Below are 24,558 nucleotides of genomic sequence, written 5' to 3'. Positions count from 1 at the left end.
TGGATATATGAGTCTATGGTCCTGTGCCTCCCTGCTTTTTGCTGCTGTTTTGCTGCTTCCCTTTAACTGTATTTTGCCCATAACAAAGGATAGTTATGTCTTGCTCTGTTAATGTATGCTAATCATCTACTGTTTGCAGAGTAGGGGAGAAATACCCTCAAAAATCCTACATACTAAATCACTATATTTTAGTTTTGTTTTTAAAGGGGGGGAAAGAGGGGTTTAAAAGAACACTTTTAATACCATGAGACTAGAATTTCGCATTTCATTCTTTTCCATTAACATTTATAGGTAGAATGTTCTCTTGTGTCCTGTAAAAGTTCAGGGCCCATGTACTGAGTTCATATCTCAGTTGTTCACACAGTCTTTTCAGTTCCAGCTGAACAAATAGTGCCTGTTCTGTCAAAAGGCTGTTATACTGCTATGTTTTTCTAAGATGTCAGGGTTTGCTGCAACCCAAAATACTCACAGTATTTTTTTTTTGTTCTACCACTTCTATTTGGTGCACATGGGAATGCACAGTCTTCATTAATGAAGATTTTTTGGTATAGCATACTACTTGCTATGCTGAGATAATGAGATGATATAAGCCAATTTATAATTTTTAAAATAATTTATCATTGACTAATACTGTATTGATCATCTTATTTCAAATATACTTCATGTATCGATGGAGTGTAGTTGAAAGAAAACAAACGCTGCACGCTTTTTCAATTAGGGATCATTTTAAACACCAGGTGTAAGAGAATTCATTATTTTCATGCTTTCACAAAGCTGCTACGTTAGCATAGTGTTTTAAAAACTGTAACAAGCCAATTGGTACAGTTAAGCAGTTAAAACAGAAAAAAGCATTCATGTTACTAAAATTAGCTTCAGGAAAACAGCAAAAAGCCTTGCATGCAGAAAGAAGCCAGCAGCCATGTTTCTAGAGGAACTACAGACCAAAAAAATCCAAACCCCAGGCCCAAGTGTCCAGAGCTTCTGTTCCTGTATCTAAATACTTAGATAATTTTCCCCCTGTTGTACTTGTTCTAATAATTAAAAGACATTGATTAAGACTAAAAGTAGGGAGTGTTTCATGGGTGTTTCTGCTTTCTGTCTCACAATGAAAACTGGGAAAAACTTCATAAAAGACAGCAAATTGGTGACAGGGCAGAAGGTGAATGCCACTATATTATGCATTTTGCAGCCCATAATTATATGGTAATGTTTTTTTCCTTGCGTAGTTGTAAATGAGGATGTTAGGACTCTAGCACTCTCTCCAGAGAACCAGTTCCCTATTCTGTCACTAATGCAAACCTACAAGGGTTTCTTGTGTATGGAAAGTTTTAGGAGTTGCTCAAAGTTGCTAAAATCTCTTTGGAAGTAAATTCAGAGGAGAGAGTTCAACGTAACACTTGATATCTCTAGTGTGGGCACCCATATCTAAGTTAGTTGTTTAAGCTCTCTTTATAGCCAGTGGATAAAAATAGCCACTTCTGGGGCACTGCTTCTCTAACTTAATTTAAATATCTTGATAATGAAGGTAGATTGGGTGTAGCTTTTTCCTTTCTATTGTGTGTGAAGGCATACTGGGTGATTTAAGGTAGCTGAGATGAATCCCACACAGTTGGAGTTGCTTATCTACATCAGATGCCATAAGCATCTTGGAGAAGACAATTCTAACTTTCCTTTCTCCTTCAAAGTCTGGTTGGTTTTCATCCCTTCTTCCCAGTTTTGCTTAAAACTTATGAGAAATGGGATTTTGAAGGTACTAATGAAAAATGCTGATGACTCTGTCTTTTTCCATTTACATAGTTACTACTAATCTATACTTCACTCTGCTTTCTCGTGTAATCTCCCCACACCTCCCATCCTCATCACAGAAGTACTTTACCTATCACCATTTACACTGTCAGCATTGCACTCATCTGACACCATGATAAAAGGAAAGGCAAAACTTAGACTCTGCGAGGAGTCTTTTATGCACTCTCTGTATCTTATGGAGTAAAATGAGGGAAGGGTAAGTTCAGAAAAATTCTGCATACTGAATTTCTACTCATGTGGCTTGGATCCATGGGCAGCTTCTTTATTACACAGGCTGTCCAAATTTTAGTCAGTAAAAAAAAACAATTCCAAAACTTCAAGGTTATAAAAACCCTTCTACTGAATAGAAAATAAATTGCCTTCCCTCTATCTTCTTTAACAGTCTAATCATGACATATAATAATTAGAATAGGTCATAATTTTTTTCAGTTGTACCTTTATTGTTTGTAACAGATGTCTCATTAAGGCATTTTTAATGAAAAAACAGTTTTCACTGTTGTGGCAAAAAAACCCCAGCGATACTTTTAGTATTCTAAAGAAAATGTAATCTCTCTCTAGCTATACAAAGAAGTTGAACCAGCTTATTCTTTGCAGGAGGTAATTTTAGAAGAAAAACAGGAAGAAATTAGAATGTATAGATATTAAAGTCAGAGCTTTTCATCTGTAATATATCAAAAGAACTGTGAGTGTTTAGTTTATAGTATAGCTGGTGGGTTTTTTTCCCCCTCTTATAAACTTGCTGGAAGAAGCTTGTTAAAGGAAAGATTAATTAGCGTTTAGTGAGTTTATACTAACATTCTACTATATAAGGTACATGATTAAGATTTTGACTTAACTTGGCAGCAATTTTTTGTTAGAAATTCACAGCAAATTCCTCCACCCAACAGGAGGAAAACAAAAATTATTGGCATACACTTCACATGAACAATGAGGCTTTGATAGCATTTCAGAAGTCAAAAAGAGGCTTTACTTGTATTTATTCATATTTCAGGGTTCTTCACATCACTAGAACAGTGTAGAAGGATTTGAGGTACCTACTGTTAGTCTAGAGAAAATCTGTTTTTTTCATTTAACGCTTGTATCTATACTGTGTAGATTTGTTATCAATGCTTTATGTAGTTTTTTTTCTTAATACTCCTTAATGCCTTTGATAAACATTTTTTCCAATATGGTCGAATAGAATATACTTGTGGATATATAGTAGAATATATCTGAGCATCTGTTCTGACTTCAACATCTGATTTTTTCCAAAGCATGCAAAAATGGTTTTTTGCTATTGTGTTTTAAGCGTAATAGCCCAATTCAGTACAGTTTGCCATGTAATGCTTGTTTTTAAGTCTTATATGCAGTGTTTTGTAATGGAAACACACAATATATTAAACTTTAATTATAGTAGAAGTTCTAATGACTACCAGAGAGAAATATTCATCTAAGTTACTCGGAATATAGTGTAGTTGGGGTGTGCAGTGATTAGTCTCTGAATAGTGTCATTTTTGTTTGGATAATGCTGCAGAGGCTCTGCCACCACAGCTTTGCCAAACATCACATCTCCTTGCAGGTACCACTGACAGCTAACAGGTATCTTTAGGCAGGTTAGTCAGGTCTTTGTAGGTTTATCAGAGTAAATAATTTTCTACCTTCTGTGGAAGAGGAATGTCAGAAGTATTTGGTTTTTCAACATCATTGCTTAGAAATGTTTTAATTCTGTGAAGAAATGTGAAGTGTTTTAAGACTGGGTGTGTTATGTGGCAAGTCATTCAACACAGGAAATATATTTTAAACCTAATGATTATTTTCTGCCTTTATATGGTAATTGGTTTTCTAAACACTTCCAGAGAATATTAAATCCTGTGGGTTTGTAAGTATTAGATATGTTAGTATGTTAAAAATAACTTTCATTGATGTAAAATATGGGTATCGCCTTATAAGACGACCAGGTTTCAGACAGTACCTTTCTTGGAGATAAGGGTTTTGAGACGTGATTGCCATGCAACAGTGGTCATTGCAACAGAATTCCTTCTATGGCTAGAAACAGTCCTTTCTGTGATCTAACAGGAATGTCAGGCCACTGAAGACACAGGCAGTCAAATAAATCGAGTTCTGAAATGTTTATTGTGAAAACAGGAAATACTTTTAAGAAGATAAATTTCGTGGAATTTAATTTATTTAAGAGGGAAAATAATTACAAAAACTGAACTGTCGTTATTCATTCTTTAGAAGGGTAAGTGCTTTAGAAATGCCTCGTGGAGAACATAAATTTAAAAAGTCAGTTTTCAAGTTTTTGAGCAATAGAGGATACTGAGTACCAAGCTGGTTCTTATGGCAGCAGTGAATTTTGTTAATTCAGAAGACAGTGACTCAAGGGCATTCATAAAAATTAAATTCCTTTAAATTTTATTTCAGAACTCTCAGTGGGTATTTTCAAGAGGAAATTTGGTTTTAAACTTTAGATTCCTTGACTTCAAACACATCTCAGTTTTTTCTTTATACATCTTCCATTCCTTGCTAATAGCGTCGCACTTTTCTACAATTTTGGAAAATCCTGGAAATCTGATCCGGGAATCATCAAAGCCACGGAAGAACAAAAGAAAAAGGTAAAGCCATGAGATATGTGAAACTTGCTCCTCAGCAGCCTGCCACCAGTTGGTCAGAGGAGTTTGCTGTTCAGTACATGACATTTCAATAAATTGTTGTACAACAAAGTCTAAAACGTTGAAAAGCTTTACTTTCACTTGTCATCCAGGTTTCATTTTTTACATTTGGAATATATGTTCAAGTGTTTACTGGTCCAAAGGTACATTTAGGTCATTTTGAGTAACAAAATTGCAACTCAGATTTTTAAGGTTTAAAAGTTTAAAGAGCAGTTGGGTGAAAATGTGAAATTTCAGAATTTTGCCATACTGAAACAAATGACCCTATATGGGATGAGTGTTAGTTAATTTGATTCTAAAAGAATTTCCAAACTTTAGACCTGTAGTTTTCCTTAATTTTTTGTCTAAAAGTATTAGACTGACTGAGGATAAAAATAACTGAAACTGCAGGCAGTCTGGGATGGATTTTTTTTTTCTTCTGGTTTAAATATTAGAGAAAGTATGGATCATCTAATGATATCTTTGTAAGACCCTTTAACACTATTGTTAGCATTTCTGATTTTTTTTGTTGAAGTACATTGTCCTCAGCAGCCAAACTGAGCATTGAATATTGCAAAATCATACAAGCAGCAGAAACATTTTGTTTGTTTCATTTTGGGCAAGTTTCCTAGAACCTCACATCCCACCAGAGTGTATTTTGTACTTCTACTTCACGCTTATTTGTGAAAACACCTGTGTGGATTGAAATCTGATGCTTGGCATTATGACCTTAAGTAGTGATAAACATATAATAGCCTTTAAAGGATGGTTGTGATAGCCTAATTGATTTTTGCTTTCTCCGATAGGTTATTACCGAGTTGATAGTCAATGTGCAGATTTACTTTTACAAATTCCCTTTCTGTTATTGCAAATTTGCCAAAGTAAGTTCCAGACTAAATTTTCTTCCTTCAGCTGGACTAGATTAAATAGAAGAGTCAGCAACTACATTTTGGTTCAGATTCAGCAAATTGCACAAATATGAAATTCATTTGATCTACTTGCTTAAGTAGTTAAGTGTGGTTACAAAAGCCTCGCTGAACTGGATAGGAATTGTAAAATGCAACTTCTTCAGTCAGATGCTTATGGCTGTGAGTGTTTTGGATGTCTTACATTGCAGCTAACCAAATTGTGGCATGATCAGTTATCAGGAACATAAACCAGTGTAGGGTGCATGTCTTACCTTTGTGCCATGTACTGCTTTCTCATGCTTTTGTAATTTGTCTCCAAATGTTTTATGTTGAGTTAACCTTTAGCTTTGGAATAAGTAACCAAAAAAGTTTTTAATTCCAGATGACCAAGTTAAGTATGTTTGGAAATATGTAGTAAGCAACAAATTCAGATGTTTATTTTTCCACTATGTCACACCCTTTCTTCTGTGTTACAAAATAACCCAAGTCACTCTTAAAATAAGAAAATAAATAATAAACAAACAATTCCAAATTTTCAAAATCAAATATTAGTCGTTCAAAAGCACAGAAAATAGACCAGACATTTCTAAACCACAAAAATGTGGCTAACTTAAGTACTCCTGAGTCTCTATGCTGTAATCTCTAAGGAGACTTAAATATAAGTGGTTTATCTGCTTTTGTTCAGTTTTGTTCTTCTGAGCTTTGGGGTCCTGCTTGTGGACCGTACTGAACTCCAGTGCTGAGCATCACAACATGTACGTTCCTTTTGTGCATCCTCTCATTAGCCTGCAGTGTAGAGTGTACTCCCACTGAAACTGTCCGAAATATGTTAAGGTATCAAAAACTACATCAACAGCATTAAAATCATGGTAGATATGTCTTGTTGGTTTTTTTTTGCTTTCTGTTTGTCTGGTTTATTTACAAAACTTACTCTTGTGAGGGAGGCTCTTAATTTCAAGTCCTGTAGCGGGAAATGTCAGAGCAGCAAGGGTGGCAGAGGGGGATGAGAAAGTGATTGCAGAGTACTGAAGTTGGCAAGACGCAAGAGGGACCTGGAGGGGCTTATGAATGGCAGTGGGCGGTTGGAGAGGGGATCTCAAGGGCTGCAGTGGTGGCGGTGAGAATGCTGGGCCAATAGCAAATGGAAATGCAAGAAGCGAGGAGAAAAAATAGTCCAACTTTCAGAGCTTAGAAGTGTTAGAAAACTGTAAAGATTGTTCCTCATTTACCTGAGATCAGGAGGGAAAGCATTAAGACACTGATTTGCCCCCAGACTGTTGACTGTAACTTTTACTGGTTACTTTGGGAAAAAGTTTCCATAAATTTTTCCTAACCAGTTATGAAGTGCAGTATTTTGGAGGAAAACTTCTGCAGCTTCAGTCAAGATACCCACCTTAGTGACCATAATCTAATTAAGGAAGTTATGTTTATATTGCTATGGTGAGAAAATAGTTGTAAGGACTGTTTTATTGCTTCTGCAGTTAGAATCCACCTTGATGCATAAGAAATACGTGGTTCGAAAGGGAGCAGTAGATTAATCTATTTGCCATTAGGCTATTTATGCTGAGTGAATTCCTTCTGGTTCAAGGAAGGCTAGTCTGGCAAAAGACGTTTTCAGGATATTTTCCATATGTTGCAAATGTCATTTAAGTCTCATGCAGCACAGATTTCAGCTGCTGAATTTTAAAAATTGTTGGAAACCATTTAATGGAGTGCTAGGTTCCTTCTGTTCCAACAATGAAGTGGGTACTGAAGAAGTGTGCAAAATTAATTTATTGCGAAGGTATGGGCATGCTCTAATTGATACCTACTTCTGTGTAACACGTGACCCATAAGTACAGCATTATCTGTAAGAGGAGGTTTGGTTTGTATTATTTCTTTTCTTTCTTGAAGTGTCAATGTCTGAGGAAAGAGGTAAATACAGGTTTAAAGGTGATGGGAGACCTCTGGAAAGAAAGTCAGGTTTTCAGACTGGCTGATCCTGCTAGCTAGTTTCACTTGTGTTCCTCTTTATAAATTCAGCTGCATTAATTGTCATAAGTTTAACAACAGGTTAGTCAAAGTGGTGCTAATCACTGTGTGAATGTATTGATATTAACCAAGCTTTCTTTTTCTCTGATTAAACCTAGGTAGAGTAGGAAGAAGTATAAGCTAGAATTAATTGAGAAGTAAATATGCATATTGGTCTAACAAAGTAGGTTTAAAATCAGTTTCAGCTAAATTAAAGTTGTTCCTGTGTGTAGAAAGTACCTGAAATGAATAGAGTTTACAACCCTGGGTCTGAGAAGCAGCTAATAGAATGGTTGTCAGCGTTTTTTTTGTATGGTAAATTCTAATTTCTTTTTTTTTTCTTCTTTTCTTGTTTTTCTGCAGACAATAGTAGAACTTGCAGAGACAGGAAGTCTGGACCTCAGTATATTCTGCAGTACCTGCTTGGTAGTGTATTTCTTAATCAATTGCAGCACTGATTTTTTTTTTTTTTTCTTTTAATGCTAGTCCAAAACTAGATGTTCCAGTACTCAACACATTTTTGGCCTTAATGCAATTTCAAGGGCAGGATTTACTTGTAGTCTTTTAATTTAAGCAGTATTTTCAATAAATAATATATCTTTACACAAAAAAACTCTGCAACAATAAGAGGAAAAAAAAAATGAACATTGTGGAAATAACTTGCCCGTGTTGAAATTCAAGTGCCCAATATATCTACCAAGATGGCTGGTTATACACCTAACAATTACGAAAATCACAGGTGTCATTCCACCACCTCTGTAGCTCACAGTAAAATTACATGGTCCTTCTAGTAAATTTTTTTTTCCAAAAATCAAGTGTATTTCTCTATTTGGCAGTAATTGGGGGGGGAATCTTAATTTTTGTAAAGCTTGCCAAATTGCAAGCAAATACTTTTCTTGGACTAGTTAATACTTAGTTTCATCACAGGAAATTTAAAAGGGAGAAAAAAGTAACCGTAATAAATGTAATGCATTTCCTTTTTAGAAAGTTAACCTTGATAATTTTATTTACTAGTTGTCAGTGTTACACTATCATGCTGTGACCTATGTAGAACATGAATGATGTTAATATTCCCAAAATTGAATCTGGAAAATTAGGTACAGATGTGGCACCTTAAAAATTATGTGTGTGTATATACTTATATATCTCAGAACACTTAATATCGGGGCGGGGGGGTTATTGCCATTTTATATTCCTTTCAAAACATAACCTTTTAAAAAGAATTGTTAAGAGTAATTTAGCATTTTAAGTTTGACTGAGTTCCACTTGTTAAGTCTTACTTCTGTCTTTAGAAAATAAGCTGGAAGAGCTTACGTTAGAGCTCAGTTATGAATGATACTGACAGAATCGTGGAATTCAAACTAATTCTGTTTTTTCATTGTTAAAAAGCTGAAATGAAACAGGTTGCTATACAAAGCTCAATAGCTGGAGGGAATAGGAGAAATTTGTATGGGGGAAAAAATCCTTTATGTATAACAAAAATAGCGTGAAATTAATTTAAGTGAGGTGGTATAGATGTTTGTGTTAACTAGTGTATAGATTAAGCTTAATAGTTAAGATTGCTTTAAAAATTAGCATGGAGATTGAAGTTTTCTAAGGGGTTAACAACAGAAAAATCAGTTTACATTTAAATGGGGGGTGGCGGGGGTTTCATATATAAAAATGTCAGGATTTTCTGCTATTCTAAACAAATATTAATAACCATTACAGATACGGAAGCCAGTGAGGTCCAAACACTGTGGTGTATGCAATCGATGTATAGCGAAGTTTGATCACCACTGCCCGTGGGTGGGTAACTGTGTAGGTGAGTGATTTGCTAAAATATGATGATGTCTTAACAGATAAAGAAGGGAGAAGCTTCTGAAATCAGCCCTGGGTGTTGCGCAGGGTTTTGTCTGTTCTCTTTTCATGGTGAAAATGACTTGGCCTCTGCCAAAGTCTGAGAAAAATTGTTGAGGACTTCGGTAGAAGGAAAAACATTTTCAATATTGAGGTTAGGTTTTTCTTCTACATGCGATTCTCTGCATTATTTTCATTTGTATTGTCTTCTACATACCCATCCTCAAAATTGTTCTGTGTCTAATTTGGTTTCCTAGCTATATATTTTTATTAGCATGAACTTCAGCAATTAAAAGATGCAAAGCTTAACTGCTTTTTAATGTCTGCAGAAAAGGCATGTACTGATTCCACAACTGACTATTATCCATAAAATAAGAATTTTAATCTTTACCAATAATTTTCAGTAATTTAATGGGAAAGTATGCGTATTCAAAAATGTCATGATTATAGCAGTTAGATACAGAATGACTTCCTATTGAGTTATTCTCTTTTTTACCCCCCCAGGTAGTCATTTATTCTCCCCAGTGATGATGAAAGGAGCGGATGTAGAACAGGAATAAAGTCTCTAAATGCTACTATTCCCTGTCATTCTTTTTTGAGAAACTTATTTGAAAGCCATTATTATGCAGGGAGTACTGAAGACTTCACAGCTAGGAAATGAGTGCAGCTTGCTTCACTGGTTTATTTTTTTAGGACACAAGCAGAGGTAACTTTAATGTTGGGGAAGAATTAGGACCTGAATTCATTCACAGCTGACAGCCAATAAATGCTTCATTGTAGTCCTTCCATAAATATATATATAAAATAATGGGTAGTCACAGGAGTTTGGTCTTACGATCAAGAGTAAAATAGTTAATGTTGGCATTTGAATTGTAATAGAACATCACTGAAGTCTCATGGGGATGGGCTTATATCGCTCCCTTCTATTCTATATTTCCTACTGATGTTACTACCTGAGCAAATTTTGATTTATATTTTAGATGTTTTACAATGAAGAACTAAGAAATTTCTAATTTAAACAGGCAGGGGGGCATGGGCTCACATTTTGGAGAATCTTTAGTGGCTGTTTTGCAGGAGTGCTGAGGAGTACTTGTCAATGGGACAGAAAGATCCAGTATTTTAATCAGTAACTGGAAAAGTCTGAAAAACAGATGGGGGAGGAAAGACCTTAGTTTGTGTGTAATAAGAGTATGTAAGTAATGGGATTAAGTTAGGTGGAAGAAATGGTTTTTAAGAAACAATGGTGATGGAAAAGCCGAATCCTTCTACTAGTGGTCTTGTACAATTTGGGATAACTGGAAGTAAAAGTAAACATTAGGATGCTTGAGGGTAAGCTGGGGAAAAAAGCTTTAGAAATCACTGTGGGAGCAGCTCTGAAATGGAGGGGAGTCGTGGTCTAAATGACCTTATGTGGCTTTTCTGCCTCTATCAGATTGGTACATGGTGACCCTGAGCATAGGATTACAAAACAGAATCCATTCTTAAAACAGCATTCATGGTATGTTTGCTAAAAAGGGAAACATGACTCATGCCTTTCTGGAAAGGTGGAATTTGGAAATGTTTTATGTAGTCTTCCTTTGAGTGTGTTAGAAGGATAAGAATTTTACTAAAGATAGGACTGAGAAATATTGTAAGAGTGTACAGACACTCTAAAATAAATCCTTTGGGGGTAAAACTTGCCACAGAAAGAGATTGAGAGAGAGTATTTTTACTGCTCTGGAGAGGTTGACAAAAAGTGCAGACTATTTGAAAAAGAAACAAATTGGCAGTTGGGGCAAATTATTTTCATCACACCTACAAAATTACAGTGAGCAAGTCTTTAAAGGTGATTATGCCCATCTTTTTAATGGAATATCAAAATGGCATTATGTTTTTACAGCTGGCTTTTTGAAGATGAAAAATAACAGATTTTATTAAGCTTGCAGTTACATTTCAAACACAAACCACAGACTTGCAAGAAAAAATTTGTTTGCAAATAATAGCATGAAAGGAGCTAGAGCCAAATTTTAAACCGTTATGTCACATGGGTTATGCTGACGTCCTGAATTATTGTTCTGATAGCAGTGACTCAGAGGGTAGGTCTTGTGTATATGAGAAATTATTTTATGGTTTAGAATAATGATAACTTCCCCCGCCCCACCGCCGTAAAGATTCTTCTCCCAGGAGCTAAAAGTAGGAAAAATTAAGACATCAACAAACGTCTAAATCATGCAATATAACTCTATCAGTAAAAAATCAGTTATCTTTATTATATGTTACTACTTACGTATAATATAAGCACAACTATATAAAAGAAATTATCAACAATTCTTACAGCATCGTTTTAAGCATGGAGGATAACTGTGTTCCTGCCAGTCCAGCATGAAACTGTAGAGAATAGTGCCGTGTTTTGCCTAATTTTATTTCAGATACAGAGGGCCGTTTCTCCACTTTCTTTTTCCAAAGTTTTTTTTTAAAGTGTGACCAAGGTTGCACCTGTCTCATTTATCGTTTTAAACGCCACACGTATGTTGTTACCAAATACAGGCGAATTTCCTGTTAAGTAGAATTTGGTTTAGTGTCACTGAAGATGCTGCTGAAAGGAGCATCTCGTCGGATGCCTCTCAGGTGAACCTCTGGGTCACCGCTGAACTTCCGTTTTTAAAAAAATGTCTTTCTTGCAATTTAACAGCTCTGAAATTTAGAATACAAATGAAAACGATACCTTAAGGACATTACCAACACTGTTTCTCATATGTTTGTAGGAGATTGAAAGCAACATTACAATGTATTTTATGTCTAAAGTCACTTGTTTGATTTTCAAGGAAATGTCTTGTGATTAGTCTAGCTTGTGTTGTATGGGTATTTTTTCCTCATCTCATATTTACATAGTCTTTCCGTTCACTTGCTAAAAGCACTTGATTATTTTCTGCCTCCAGAGGATGCTCTCGTTTTAGCAGGCAAAACATTTGACATAATGAAGAAGTAAATGCTGTGTTCGCAGATGATGACAGCCAAATCTTTTGTAGCCCATTATCATCTCTGTGGGTTCAGTTTACAGCCCAGAGCTATTGGAAGGTTGCAACAGTGGACATATTTTACAAACAGAAGGAAGGCTGAGTACTTCAGAATTACGATGTACTCTCATAAGAGGCATCTTTTTAGCTCTATTAATGTTAACAATAGATCAGTCTTTTAGTAACTGCATTTTCTTGCCTTTAAATTCCGTCTTAAGCAGAATGGTTTTTATCCCTCTCATTATTACAGCGAGGTTGATAGGCCTCATCTGTTCAGTTACATATATTTGTTTTACAAGTTCTATTAGATATTTTATTTTTAGCTTGCTTCATCAAGCAGGTTGAAACCTAAGTTGGGACTTAGCTTATTATCAAGGGAAGTTGCGTATTTATTCATATTTCTATTTCTTTTAAGAAAGTGAACTCTGCAGCCTGACGATTTTTTAATGGAATTTAAAAAAATATTTATTGGCGTGTAATTCCTGGCTGTTCAGGGCTCTGCAGCAGCTGTCACCAACATTGTTCTAAATATCGTCTATCAATAACTTTATTAGCTCATGAAAGAGGTTACAAATGAAATGCATTTGTGTGAATTGCAGCTGTAATGTGACAGAAATTGAAGAAAATAAAACATTGCTTTGTTCTCTCAGAAGTTAAAAAAAAAAATCCATAAGTAAACCAGCTAATTTCACTGCCTTGAAGTTATCTTAGCTTAATACTGGAGAGTAATGTTTCTATATACAATAATAAGCAGGACTTCTAAGCAAGCAATTAAACTTTCTGATGCAGTGTTGTCTGTCTTCTGACAGTGATTTGATGGCTGTTGTTCTTGTGCAATTTTAGGAGCAGGGAACCATCGCTATTTTATGGGATACCTGTTCTTCCTGCTTTTTATGATCTGCTGGATGATTTATGGATGTATCTCTTGTAAGTAAATGTGGGGTTTTGGCTTTTTTTTTAATTGCTTATAAATACTTTGTTTATCTCTCGGTATGGATTTTTACAGATTTCTGTCATATCAGAGGTTTGTGTATTCTTATTCTGGAATTGAGCTGCATGGTAATAATTGACCAGATTGTATATTTTAAGTTAGAAGATGTTGTTTTTCTTGTCCTAGATTTTTTTTCTTCATCACAGCCAAGTATGTCCATATGTCTTGTATTCAAGGAGTTGGGAAGGGAAGAAGGAGCAAGGAAAACTATTTTAGCACATTGTCATTTTCTTATTTAATTCAATACATTCTAATGTGGGCGTTATGTTGATGTAGAATAAATGTATTTTAAATCTTCTGCATGGTTTTTTGCCACTTCTTTTTTTCCTCTAGACTGGGGTTTCCACTGTGAGACAAGTTATGCAAAGGATGGATTTTGGACCTATATTACACAGATTGCTACCTGTTCTCCGTGGATGTTTTGGATGTTTCTAAACAGTGTTTTTCACTTCATGTGGGTGGCTGTGTTACTCATGTGTCAGATGTATCAGGTATGGAAGAGCACTTAATTTGTAATGCTAAGTCTTGGGAGGGACATAAAAATAGTACATATTTGTGTCATTTAAATTTTAATGTTCATTATGCAAGACCAACTGTTGAGTCTCTCAGAAACGCTGGAGGAGGTGGGCACCTGTCGTCTCTGGATATTAGGCATCGTTCACTTCTCATTCACTTGTGCTGGGTTTTTTTTGTTTAATTGTTTTTTTTTTGTTTTTGGGGTTGGTTTTTTTTCCAAGATATTAAAATACCTACCTCCTGCTTTCCATTCTCAGCATGACAAAAAGGGAAAACAGACCAGAGAAAGGCAATAAAGACTAATAGAGGATAAGATTTGTGGGTTGAACTTGGAATAATGCCGTATGTCATTAACGGGAAGAGGGTGGTAACTTCAAAAGGGGTGCAATAATTTCTTACACTGCTTCAGTCTGATTTGTGAACACATTACTGGATTGTAATCTGACCAAACGCAGGTTTTTCTTTATCCTTTTCAAGGAAAGACAAGTCATACTGAAAGGCTTTCAGTATGACCTGTCATTAACGAACCGTGAGATGGACTGATTTAATCTTTCCAGACACACTGGAAATAAAATCATCCTCTAAGGCAGAGGTAAAACTTTTCAGGAAATTTAAGTTTTGCCCTCCTTCCTCCACCATATTCATCATTTACAACATATATCAATTTCAAAATCTTGTATGTGTGAGCAAGAGCCATTCAGTCTTTTAGAGGTCTTTCCTGCCCCAGACAAAAGAGCAGAGGAACTACATGTATTTCAGGTGGCTTTCAGAGCAGTCTAACCCACCAGACTTCTATAGCAGAATAAGCATGTAACTTTCCAGAGAGCCTTCCATCATACCCATATGATGATGCATTAAGTTCCCCGTTGAGGATTCCTGTTAATATGATCTGTGTACAGATTAATCTTTGAATTATGCCAATTGGAAAAATACGTCTCATAGTATTTTGTATTGATGGTGTAATTAGGCTAAATCTAGCATTTGACTTCTTCACTAATCCTGGAAAAATGAAAACCGAACACAGTCGTATTACTAAATTTCCTAAGAGTTTTACTCATAGCAAACGTAGGATTGTTCTTGGCAAATTTCTTTGGAGTTTGCCCTTATGATGGAATTGATAAAGATACTCTCTAATTTGCTGCTTTTGGTTTGCAACTGCACAGCCCCTACTCTTGAGGACTGCGCTCCGTCTCGCGCTCCACCATAAAGTTTGGACTTGTCCTTGAACTGGCCAGGGTTATTGCCAGAACACTACCTACTGTCCTAGAAAAATAATATAAAACCTTTATTTCCTACTTCAAAAGTTGGCCATTGTGAGCCCATTTATGTACCTAGACATAAAACTTCACTGGGTTTCACGGAGGCGAAGAAAATGCTTGAGATACTAAGTATATCCAAATGAGGCAAGGCAGCTCAAAATTGACTTTCTCAATGTTCTTCCTTTTGTAACATGCAGCAGAGTTGACTTTTTCTATTTCACTAGGAACTACAAGATTTTATCCTCCTGTAGTATAAGGCTGCTAAGGGAGTTCTCACATTTTTGTTTCAGATTACATCACGTTACAGCAAACTCTGGTTTTACATAAGATACCCTTTTAGGCTAACGTAGTTGGAAAGCTGTTACAGAAAACCATAGCCTTTGGGCCAAATGATTCTGTAAAAAGGAAAAACACAAGTAACAGCAACAACAACAAAAAAACCCAACCACTTTTTTCTGGTCATCTTTTTGTCTTGTGGACAGAAAAGTTACGTTACTGCAACAAATTTATAAATGGAAAAAATACATTACTGGAGCTATAATCAAAATGTCAAGAAGAAAAGATAGTGGTTCAAATGCTGTGTGAAGTAATTCCTGAATCTATTATTTAATTCAGCTGACAATATAGTAAAGGCATCTCTGTATTATGGACTAAGAAGTCACAGTTTGTTCCGTGATCATGATTTATTTCTGATCACTTTAAAAATTAAACCTTTTGCACAGTCTGGTACAGCTCTTGTGTGGTGGTTTATGTTGGCACCTCATAATTTCCCCAGACAAAAATTGTGTCTTCAAAAGAAGAAACATAAAACAGTAAATTTGGTCCTTCTTTTTCAGTCTGGCTCATGCAGGGCTTGTTTGCATGTTTTCACATGAGCTAAATTGCTTTGTCTTTTTCCTGTCTTCAGATCTCTTGCTTAGGTATCACTACAAATGAAAGAATGAATGCAAGAAGATACAAGCACTTTAAAGTTACTACCACATCTATTGAAAGCCCATTCAAGTAAGTTTTATAGTGTAAACCTATTTCTTGTTTGTGTAGCCTTGCATATTTGTTTTATTGTGCATTGAATTGTGCAACTTGTTGAAACAGAACATAGCTAAATACTTTTAAAGTGTTTTCACTACTTGGAATGCTGAATATAATAGCTATTTTTACAGTAGCACGTTCTATCCAGTTAAAGGAAGTGATAAACGTTTTGTAGTGACAGAAAATAATGCTTTCCAGCAGTGGTCATATTTTGCTGTAGAGTTTATGGGGAAATAAATACCCTCTTTATAAATCAGATGCCCAAACCAGAAGTAGTTATGGTGCTTATTGCGTGGTGTCGATGTTGACCTGGATCTTTGCTTCCACACCAGGCACTTTCTCCTGATTGATATTTAATGTGCTGTTGAATTTGCTCTGTGCAGTAGCGACCCTTGCTCTCTCTACTGTGAGAGAAGAGGCAGCGCTTCCTCCCTGCTCAGGAGGAAGAGCATGGGCAAAGCTATTGGTGGGAAGGGGAGCAGCATGTCACAGGAACTGAAATGGATGCCGCGTGGGTGAGACATAGGCTTTTGGGTATCAGTATGTAATGGGTAGGTCGGGGTTCTGGTTTCTGTAGCGATGAGGGTGCAAGCTGAGCGAGGGGCTCGGGGATGATACAGCACTGGGATGGGAATACAGCAGCATGGAGCAGCTTTGGGAGCCAAAGCAGGAAATAAATGAAGGCATAAGGTTGGGGTATTGGTTGAGGGCACAATTCAAATGGAGCAGTGAAAGGACAGAAGCATGTCTTATCCTGCTGCATACGCTGTGTCTCCTGTGGGAGCTGCTTCTCTTTCAGGTGGCACCCCGGGGAGCATGAGATAGAGGTTCTTGTTGCAGTTTAATTTTGTGCTACAAGAGAAGTTTGTGTGATCTTTTTTTAATATCCTTCTGTACAAACTTCTACTGAGAAGTAGACAAGCGTCTCCGGTTGCAGTCTTCCTACAGATAAGAGTTGTAACAAAACCATAATTATTTTGCCCAAAGAACATAGGGCGGTGCAGAGGATAGGAAAAAAATGCTGATTTCGTCCCCAAATAAATGTCACGTTCACAAACCAATTTCACTGAAACAGCTGCTGTTATAAAAGTGACTCCTGAAAATAACACCAGATGTCTAAAATAACTGACTTGGCATCACCTGTCAGATGAAGCATTGGCATCAAGTAGTTGTCATCTCCTTGTTGCTTAGACCTGTTCTTGCATACATCCTAACACAAGCTCCTCTTCCAGAAAACCATGATTTATTCAGCCCATGTGTAATTAACTTAAAAAAACCCAACACGTTGGAATTTTGATGTAGGTATCTTAAATATGTGACTCAGCAGCAGAAAGGACTTGAATACTTCATTTAATTCAGCTAATGCTTTCTTAATTTTGTATTGTCTAGGGACTTAATTGATCTTAGACCTGCAGCTGGTGACAGAAATAGATGTTAATAAAAATGGAAATTATTCTAGGAAGACATTCACTTCGTACTGTTTTGTCTTGCAGCCGTACAATGCAACTTTCCTCTTAGAAAGGGATCTGAATTACCAGGCTATGCTACATGACGGTGCACTGCCAAAAACATGTAACGTTTCTCCATATAGTTTTGGTAGAGAGTGGAAGAAAGTGTCTTGGTTGTGGTTGTTTCCAAGGATCAAACATTCACTGGTCTGGTGACTACTTCTTATTTCAGAACTTGCCCATCAGCGAGCAGATAATTAAGATAATTCTTAACCTAATTGATTTTCTACAGTTAGGAACATAAAGGGTGAAGAACAGCATTTGTAGGCAGACAAAAAATGTTGTACTTTGCTTGATGAGCCCCGATATTGTTCACTAACATGTGTTTTTGTTTTGTTTTTAGCCATGGATGTATAAGAAACATTATAGACTTCTTTGAATTCAGATGCTGCGGTCTTTTTCGGCCTGTTATCGTGGACTGGACAAGGCAGTACACAATAGAATATGACCAAACTTCAGGATCAGGCTACCAGCTAGTGTAGCACCACCTTCATCCTGTGAGCATATCATATCTGAGTGGTGCCTGAAAAATTTTCTCTCTCTCTCGAATCCGCATCCCTTGAAGAGTAGCATGCTATGTGTAGGGCTGATGATGAATCTTAAGGTACCTTCTCTTCATCAGAATTTTATTAACAAAAGTAAAAATGGACAGAATAAACTGCCAAACCTGATAAGGAAGAGGAGGAAGATGAAAAAGGGATTTTAACAGTTCTTAACATGAGAATTATTCGTGACGGCATATTCACAGTATTTGTTGTTGGGTTTTTTTATTTACGGTCTTTCACAATGGAGCATGAGATTATTGAAGTATTGACATAAGTAGTTACGTTGTGCTGAGCAGAAAAATTTATTTCCCAATATGAATAATTCCACCGAAACAAAAATCTAGAATATAAAACTAAATTTCATGACGCAGAGTTCACTGATCGCTATGTTGTAGTTCCTGTAATGTGATTTTTTAATACAGATTTTATGTAGTAGTATGTACATTGAAAAAATGAGCTTTTCAACACTGTTATAAACATCATGTGGTGGGAATCCCCTGTAACGTGTTAAGTTATAGCAGTAGGGCACGTCGGATAATGTTGAGAAAAAAATACGTTGCCCACGTTTTTTGGTGATTGTTTTTGCCACCAGTTAGTGGTACAACTCAATACTTGCAATAACCCTCTTCTAAGATTGTATAGTCTGAAATAAACACTTGCACAGATGAGGAAAGCTCTTCTGTCAAAGTTAAAGCCCTGCTTAAATGCATGATACACGTGTAAAACTAGGTTACAGTATATAATGTTCAGGAAAAAAGTGGAAAAAATTAATTATCTTTGAAGTAATTGTATAAGCAACTTACAAAGTAGCAATGTTTCAAGATAAGGATTGGTCCTCGTACAGTACAGGGTAGTCTAATGGGAGACGTGTGGGAAGAGAAATTGCATGGGGGAAACCACAGACGTGAACGCAAAAATCTCAATTATAAAAAGGCAAGATAGTTCTAAATTGAATGAGACTTCAGAAGAAGAACCCAGAGTTGTCTGAAATGCTTCTTTTGTTTGGATGTGAAATAACGGAAACCAAAGTTTACAAAAAGAAATCGAAAAAATCCCCATACTAGCACGTGCGTACAGAAAATGTAACGCAGCCTTCTGAAGGAGATGGTGTATTGGCACATGGAGATCACCCTTAATTTCTTTTGTTAAGTTCTCATGTTACAGATATGTTTGGAAGGTAAGAACGATCTGAAAATGCATTCCAAAGGGGCTTTTCTTGAATGTGATGCACTGATTTTTGTTATGGTGTTTTCATATACTCACAGTGAATTGTTCACTGCTTCCTTAACTATTGTTTACAGAGAGAGTGAGAATCAGGTTAGTTCTCTTCTAAGTGCTGTAGCAACCCAGTGGTTCGAGAAACCTGTGAGTGGCGATGGGGAGGGACCTGAAAGCAGATGTCTGAGACCAGTGTAAAGAATGTGTATCTGTATATAAATAATTTATCAAACAGTTTTCTCTCTGTGAGTGTGTGTTTAGTGTATTTAAAGCTGCTCATTTTCATTTTATTCAACCAAAAAAAAAGTGTAGGAAGATATCTAATGAGCTTTTAGTGATGTTCAATATTGCTGTTAATAGGCATTATGCCCTGCAAATTCACTGCATGTTTGATGCTTGGCAAAATTAGCGTTTTCTGTAATATGCAGATTACAGGTAATAAAGCAATCTAGTGGTATTCCCGGCCCTTGCCTTAGTGAGAGGAGCAGTGAAACTGTAAATAGTTGATGTTCAGTATTTGCAAGTAAACATTTTTTCTGTAGTTGTTCATTGATCTCAAGACACACACTTTGTTTGCAAGTACCAGATATCAGGATTTACAGAAGCGCAGCATTTGAGTACTTGAGTGTTTAATACTGGAAAAATCAACATCATCTTGGACACAGTTTTAGTGGGAGGAGTTTGGGTGTAGGGGTGGCAAGAAGCTTTTGCTGGTTTCGTCAGACAAAATTTGTAATCCTAACAGAGAAACGTTCTATTTCAGTGAAAACAGTTGACATCAGTTGTTCATATTTTTTTCTAATCAGAAAAAAGCATGAAGACTTTACGATGTTGTTTATTTTAATCACCGGTAACGTTCTGTATATTCATTCACATATTTTATTTTTTTTTCTCCACATTTCTGTTGGGGGTCGGTTGACTTGAAGAACTTCAATCCACTTTACTAAATATCGCCTAGCACCAGAAGAGCAGTTCAGTACGCGATACAAGTTTTGGTTTTGGTTGCCCAGTAGCATTAACTGCCATGAATTGTGTCACGCGGCCCATGTCAAAAACGTTTGCGAAAGGAGGAGGTGATCTCTGGCAGTACGTAGTGAGTTCTGCACTATTTACTTGTCAGTAGCTCTCTGGTGACGGCTTTGTTGAGACCTGTAGAATTTCAGCAATAGTAGGTAGCTGTGAAAATTAATTTGCATATATGGATTTGGGATGTGTGGAGTTTCCAGTGCAAAATGTAACTTGTCTTGAGTAACGCTGAAGTGTTTGGTGTGAAATCATAACATCGAGCAGGGGGGAGCCAACTATGCAGCATTTTTCTGTCAAGTTATCAAACTTACAATTCACTTGTTGAACCAAAACTGCATTGCTTCTGAAACTTAACAAAGCTGATCCAGACCAACAGCAGATCAGACCTACTTAATCTGACATAGGTAGAATAAATGGGAATTTTGTCTTGGCCCTAAACATGTGCTGTTTCTTTGCAGGTTTCTGTATTCTTTGATGTCCACGAGATTTGTTTGGGGTTTTTTTTCTCGATTAATGTGTAAAACAGCATCACTACATTTTAAGCTATGGATTTTTTTTGTATATTCTTTATTTATAACTGTGCCAAGTATTATTTTAATACTGTCGAGATCTTGATGTATTACATTGTGAACAAAAAAAAAAATCTGTAAAATGTTTAATAAATTAGCTCTCCTTACATAAATTAAATCTGTTAAATTTTGTAAGTTATTAATCAAATAAATATTGACTCTTAGATGCAGTGTTTGTCTTGACTTGGGATGTGATTTCACACAGTGTTGTTTCTGTCCCATTTCAGAAGCCGTATCATGAGAAAATAGCTGCCGTCCTGCACCTTATTTCAGTAAAGTCTTTCCAGAAAAGATTTACAGGTGTCTTAAAGCTGACACACACCCAGTCCTGTGCCGATGTGAAATCCTGTGGGCAGCTACACTGGGTTTTGGTAAAGTACACCTTTGTACTACCAGTTAGAGTTCCCGTTCACTAATTAGATACTCCTTTCTCTTGAGCAAAGCATGCTGGCAAGGTAACGTTTCTTAAGGGAAAATTCCTTCCAGGGAACATCATATTTAATGACTTGTGAGCTATTCTAAGGGTAAACAAGACATCCCCATAGGGCTGGTAGGCATGACCAAGGTGTGTGCTTCTAGGTGGTACTTGCGGGAGACAGAATATCTTGACTCTTCTGCTCTGTGCTAAAGATTAGATTTTGAATAGAAACAAGGTAACCATCCAAGTTGGAATTTAATCAGGAAATGTATAACCAGTGATACATATTAAAGTATAAGGCTAGGACTTAAGAGCACGCCTAATGGGGAGAAAACTCTCTTGTGTTTTCTGCTGGGCGTGGGTTCAGTATTGACACTGAGAGTCGTTGGTGCTGTTCTCCCCTTCCCCAGGCAGTGGTTCTGGTGAGGATGGGCCCAAGCTCACCCCTCCTGACCACCCTTTGACTTGTCTGGTAAAGATCGGGGAATGTACTTTCTTTTTTTAAAAACAGCATTCTGTGCTGAAGAACTCCGTCAGAGATTTGCCGTGCTCCAGCAGAGCAGTTGCTGCTCTTGGGAGGTATGGGTGGGCTCCTGATGGCTTAAAAGCTGGTTACTTGGTTTGTTTTATTTGGGAAGAAGCCTGCCCTCTGCACCTTCATTATGGCTTGATTAGAGTTCACTCCCTCGCACCTCCCATGAGCTGCCTTTAAGTAAAATCAGGGGGGGTTTTGCTATGAAAGCAATGTTTATTTGTGAACGCTTGCATTTGAATTTTATCCACCTTAGGCTACTGAATGGAGATCAGTAAAAACATCACCTACTAATTCCAAGTTGAACCTATTTTGCAGGATCTTACAAACATAGTGCCATAACTCATACACTTAGCGCTGTATTCACATTACCGCCAATCCTACATTCTACTTAAGACCTCCAGATCATGAGGTCAGAGTACTTCTGAGAACCAGTCTGTGCTGGAATTAGGGCTCCAAACCGAGACTAACTCAAAGCATTACTCCAGCCTGGGCTGAGCTTTTATTCATCAGTGCTTTGCTGAAGCTGAAAAGTTGGCAGTAACCAAGTGAAAGCACTTCAGTGTAAGGCACTCATTGCTCTTGACAAGTATATTGTCTTTACAGTTAAAAGTTTTCTTTTTTCCTTAATTTCTTTGGGTTTTTTGTCATTAAATAAGTTGTTGGGATGTAGAGCAGTGTGGAGCTGTGAATTATTGCTACGAGTCCCTCCAGGAAATGAAAGGAAAGCCCTTGATTTTTAGCAGTTTAAATAACTTCTGATCAGTGCGGTTCATTTTTCGAAGAATTGAAAGCTCTTTTTTTATAAGTAAATTAACAGTATGTTAGATGCCCGTTTTTGTCAGCATAAATCGCACCTGCCAACTGTGCTGATGTGGCGGGTTTAGAACAAACAGCTACAGTAACTACATCGATTAATGGGGAACGGTTTCATCTGCTCAGTAGCGTGTCAGGAGCATGATTTTGCTTTCCATCAAACAGTGCCGCTCAGCATTTTATAACACTGTTCCTGAGAAGAGGAAGCACTTCCATCAGGTAACGAGGCTGTGGAAAGGGGATGTTGTCATTGTCTTCGTGTCCTCGGCTGCTGGGGCCTGGATACCACCTCTGAGTTAGCGCTGTCTTTGTTCAGGTTGGAAGAGTCAGAGGGGACCAACGCTTCCTGCCCAAGTGTCAAGTTGGCAAAGGAGAAAAGTATTTTTTGGTTGTTTTTAGGAGAAAAGTATTAGGATTAGGTTTCCTGGGCTGTGCTCTCTCTTTCTGTCTCGCTCCCGCCTGAAATGTGTGCTGCTTCGGCCTCACTTGTCTTTTTCGGTTGTAATCTTTCCCTCTCTGTGAACTGTACAAGCTCTTGGCTCACACTTTGAGCCGGCTCTGTTCTTCCTCGTATCCACGTTATTCCATTGTAACCTGTACAAAATGCTCTTTGTGTATTATTTTGACTAGTACGTATTTTTCTAATTAGGCTTTTGGCTTGCACCGCTCCACTGCTTCAGACCGCAGTCGTAGATGTTGCCCGAAACTCTGCATTGGACCGTGCTGACACATTTGCTTACTATTTTATTGTAGCATTCCCAGTCTTGAATTCATCTCCATAAATTCACTCTGAGAAGGCTTTTTTTCCCCCTAGAGGTATCAGCCTGCTTCCCAAACCAGAGAGATTTTTAAATCTCATCTTTTCTTTAAATAATTTCTGTTGGGCATGATGAGGATCAAAACCGAACCTCCTCCCTCCACCCCAGACCACCATGTGGGTTGTAACCACTGGGACAGAGCTCATGCCCCCTCCCCAGCTGTGGTCGGCCTCTAGTGAAGCCCCTGCTGTGTGACAGCACCCTATTCACTGAAAGGGGTGGAAAGACACTCCCACAACTGCCTGTTATCTGCTGAGGCTCAGGCATGCTCCCCTGAGGTACAGTTTGTGTTTTTAAGAGGTGTTGTTGCCCACATCTCACAGACTCACAGAATGGAAGGGGTTGGAGGGGACCTCTGGAGATCATCTTGTCCAGCCCCCCTGCTTGAGCAGGGACACCCAGGGCAGGGGGCACAGGAACGTGTCCAGGCGGGTTTTGAATGTCTCCAGGGAGGGAGACTCCACAACCTCTCTGGGCAGCCTGTTCCCCTGCCCTGGCACCCTCACAGGAAAGTTTTTCCTCATATTGAGGTGAAGCTTCCTGTGTTCCAACTTGTGCCCGTTGCCCCTTGTCCGGTTGTTTGGCACCACTGAAAAGAGCCTAGTCTCATCCTCCTGACACCCACCCTTTAGATATTTATACGTATTGATGAGATTCCCCCTCAGTGGGGGGACATCTCATGTGCCGCCTCCTTACTGTTGGCAAGAGCAAGCCATAAGCTTTGCAAAAGGAGCTTGGCAGAGGAGCCTGAGCACACTGGTGAAGGTCTGCTTTATGTGCTCAAGGAACTTCGGCCCAGATGTAAAAAAAAAAAAAGCCGTATTGTTAAGCTAGTCATAATAAATGCTGGTCACTTGCCTAAAAATAGGGCAGCTTGCCTGAAACTGTTTGGGGGTTTTTTTTGGCATCAGTTTTAGGTTTAAGCACCTCATTCTCACATAATGCCTTTGCGATGGGCTGGTCCTGGGGCTCCTGTTGAGGAGGTGACTCTGTTTGCTACACAAGAAGTGCAGTTGCAGGTGCTGTCAGCTCAGGCCTCACAGGCTTGTGGTGGGACCTGCTCCAGCCCCCAGACGAACCAAGCTTTCTCATAAGCTTTCCACCCAAGAGCTGGCTAAGGCAAA

General features: G+C 37.6%; 1 protein-coding gene and 1 long non-coding RNA gene across 2 annotated transcripts in view; both read left to right on the top strand.

Annotated features, from left to right (window-relative positions):
- Positions 1-21,021, top strand: part of ZDHHC17 (zDHHC palmitoyltransferase 17) — a 74,851-nt gene extending 53,830 nt beyond the window's left edge. The window contains exons 11-17 of the mRNA XM_075080756.1: positions 4,276-4,400; positions 7,718-7,780; positions 9,065-9,158; positions 13,033-13,116; positions 13,514-13,671; positions 15,863-15,957; positions 17,836-21,021. Coding sequence (XP_074936857.1) covers positions 4,276-4,400; positions 7,718-7,780; positions 9,065-9,158; positions 13,033-13,116; positions 13,514-13,671; positions 15,863-15,957; positions 17,836-17,974 — 758 coding nt within the window. The 3' untranslated portion in view covers positions 17,975-21,021. The remainder of the gene's footprint in view (positions 1-4,275; positions 4,401-7,717; positions 7,781-9,064; positions 9,159-13,032; positions 13,117-13,513; positions 13,672-15,862; positions 15,958-17,835) is intronic.
- Positions 9,170-12,596, top strand: LOC142051569 (uncharacterized). Its single transcript, XR_012658550.1, has 2 exons — positions 9,170-9,899; positions 10,626-12,596. It is a non-coding gene; the product is annotated as an uncharacterized LOC142051569 (long non-coding RNA).
- Positions 21,022-24,558: the final 3,537 nt, after the last annotated feature.

Source organism: Phalacrocorax aristotelis, chromosome 1 (assembly GCF_949628215.1).
Source record: "Phalacrocorax aristotelis chromosome 1, bGulAri2.1, whole genome shotgun sequence".
In the NCBI taxonomy this organism is placed as follows: domain Eukaryota; kingdom Metazoa; phylum Chordata; class Aves; order Suliformes; family Phalacrocoracidae; genus Phalacrocorax; species Phalacrocorax aristotelis.
This window is presented reverse-complemented; position numbering and strand designations above follow the sequence as displayed.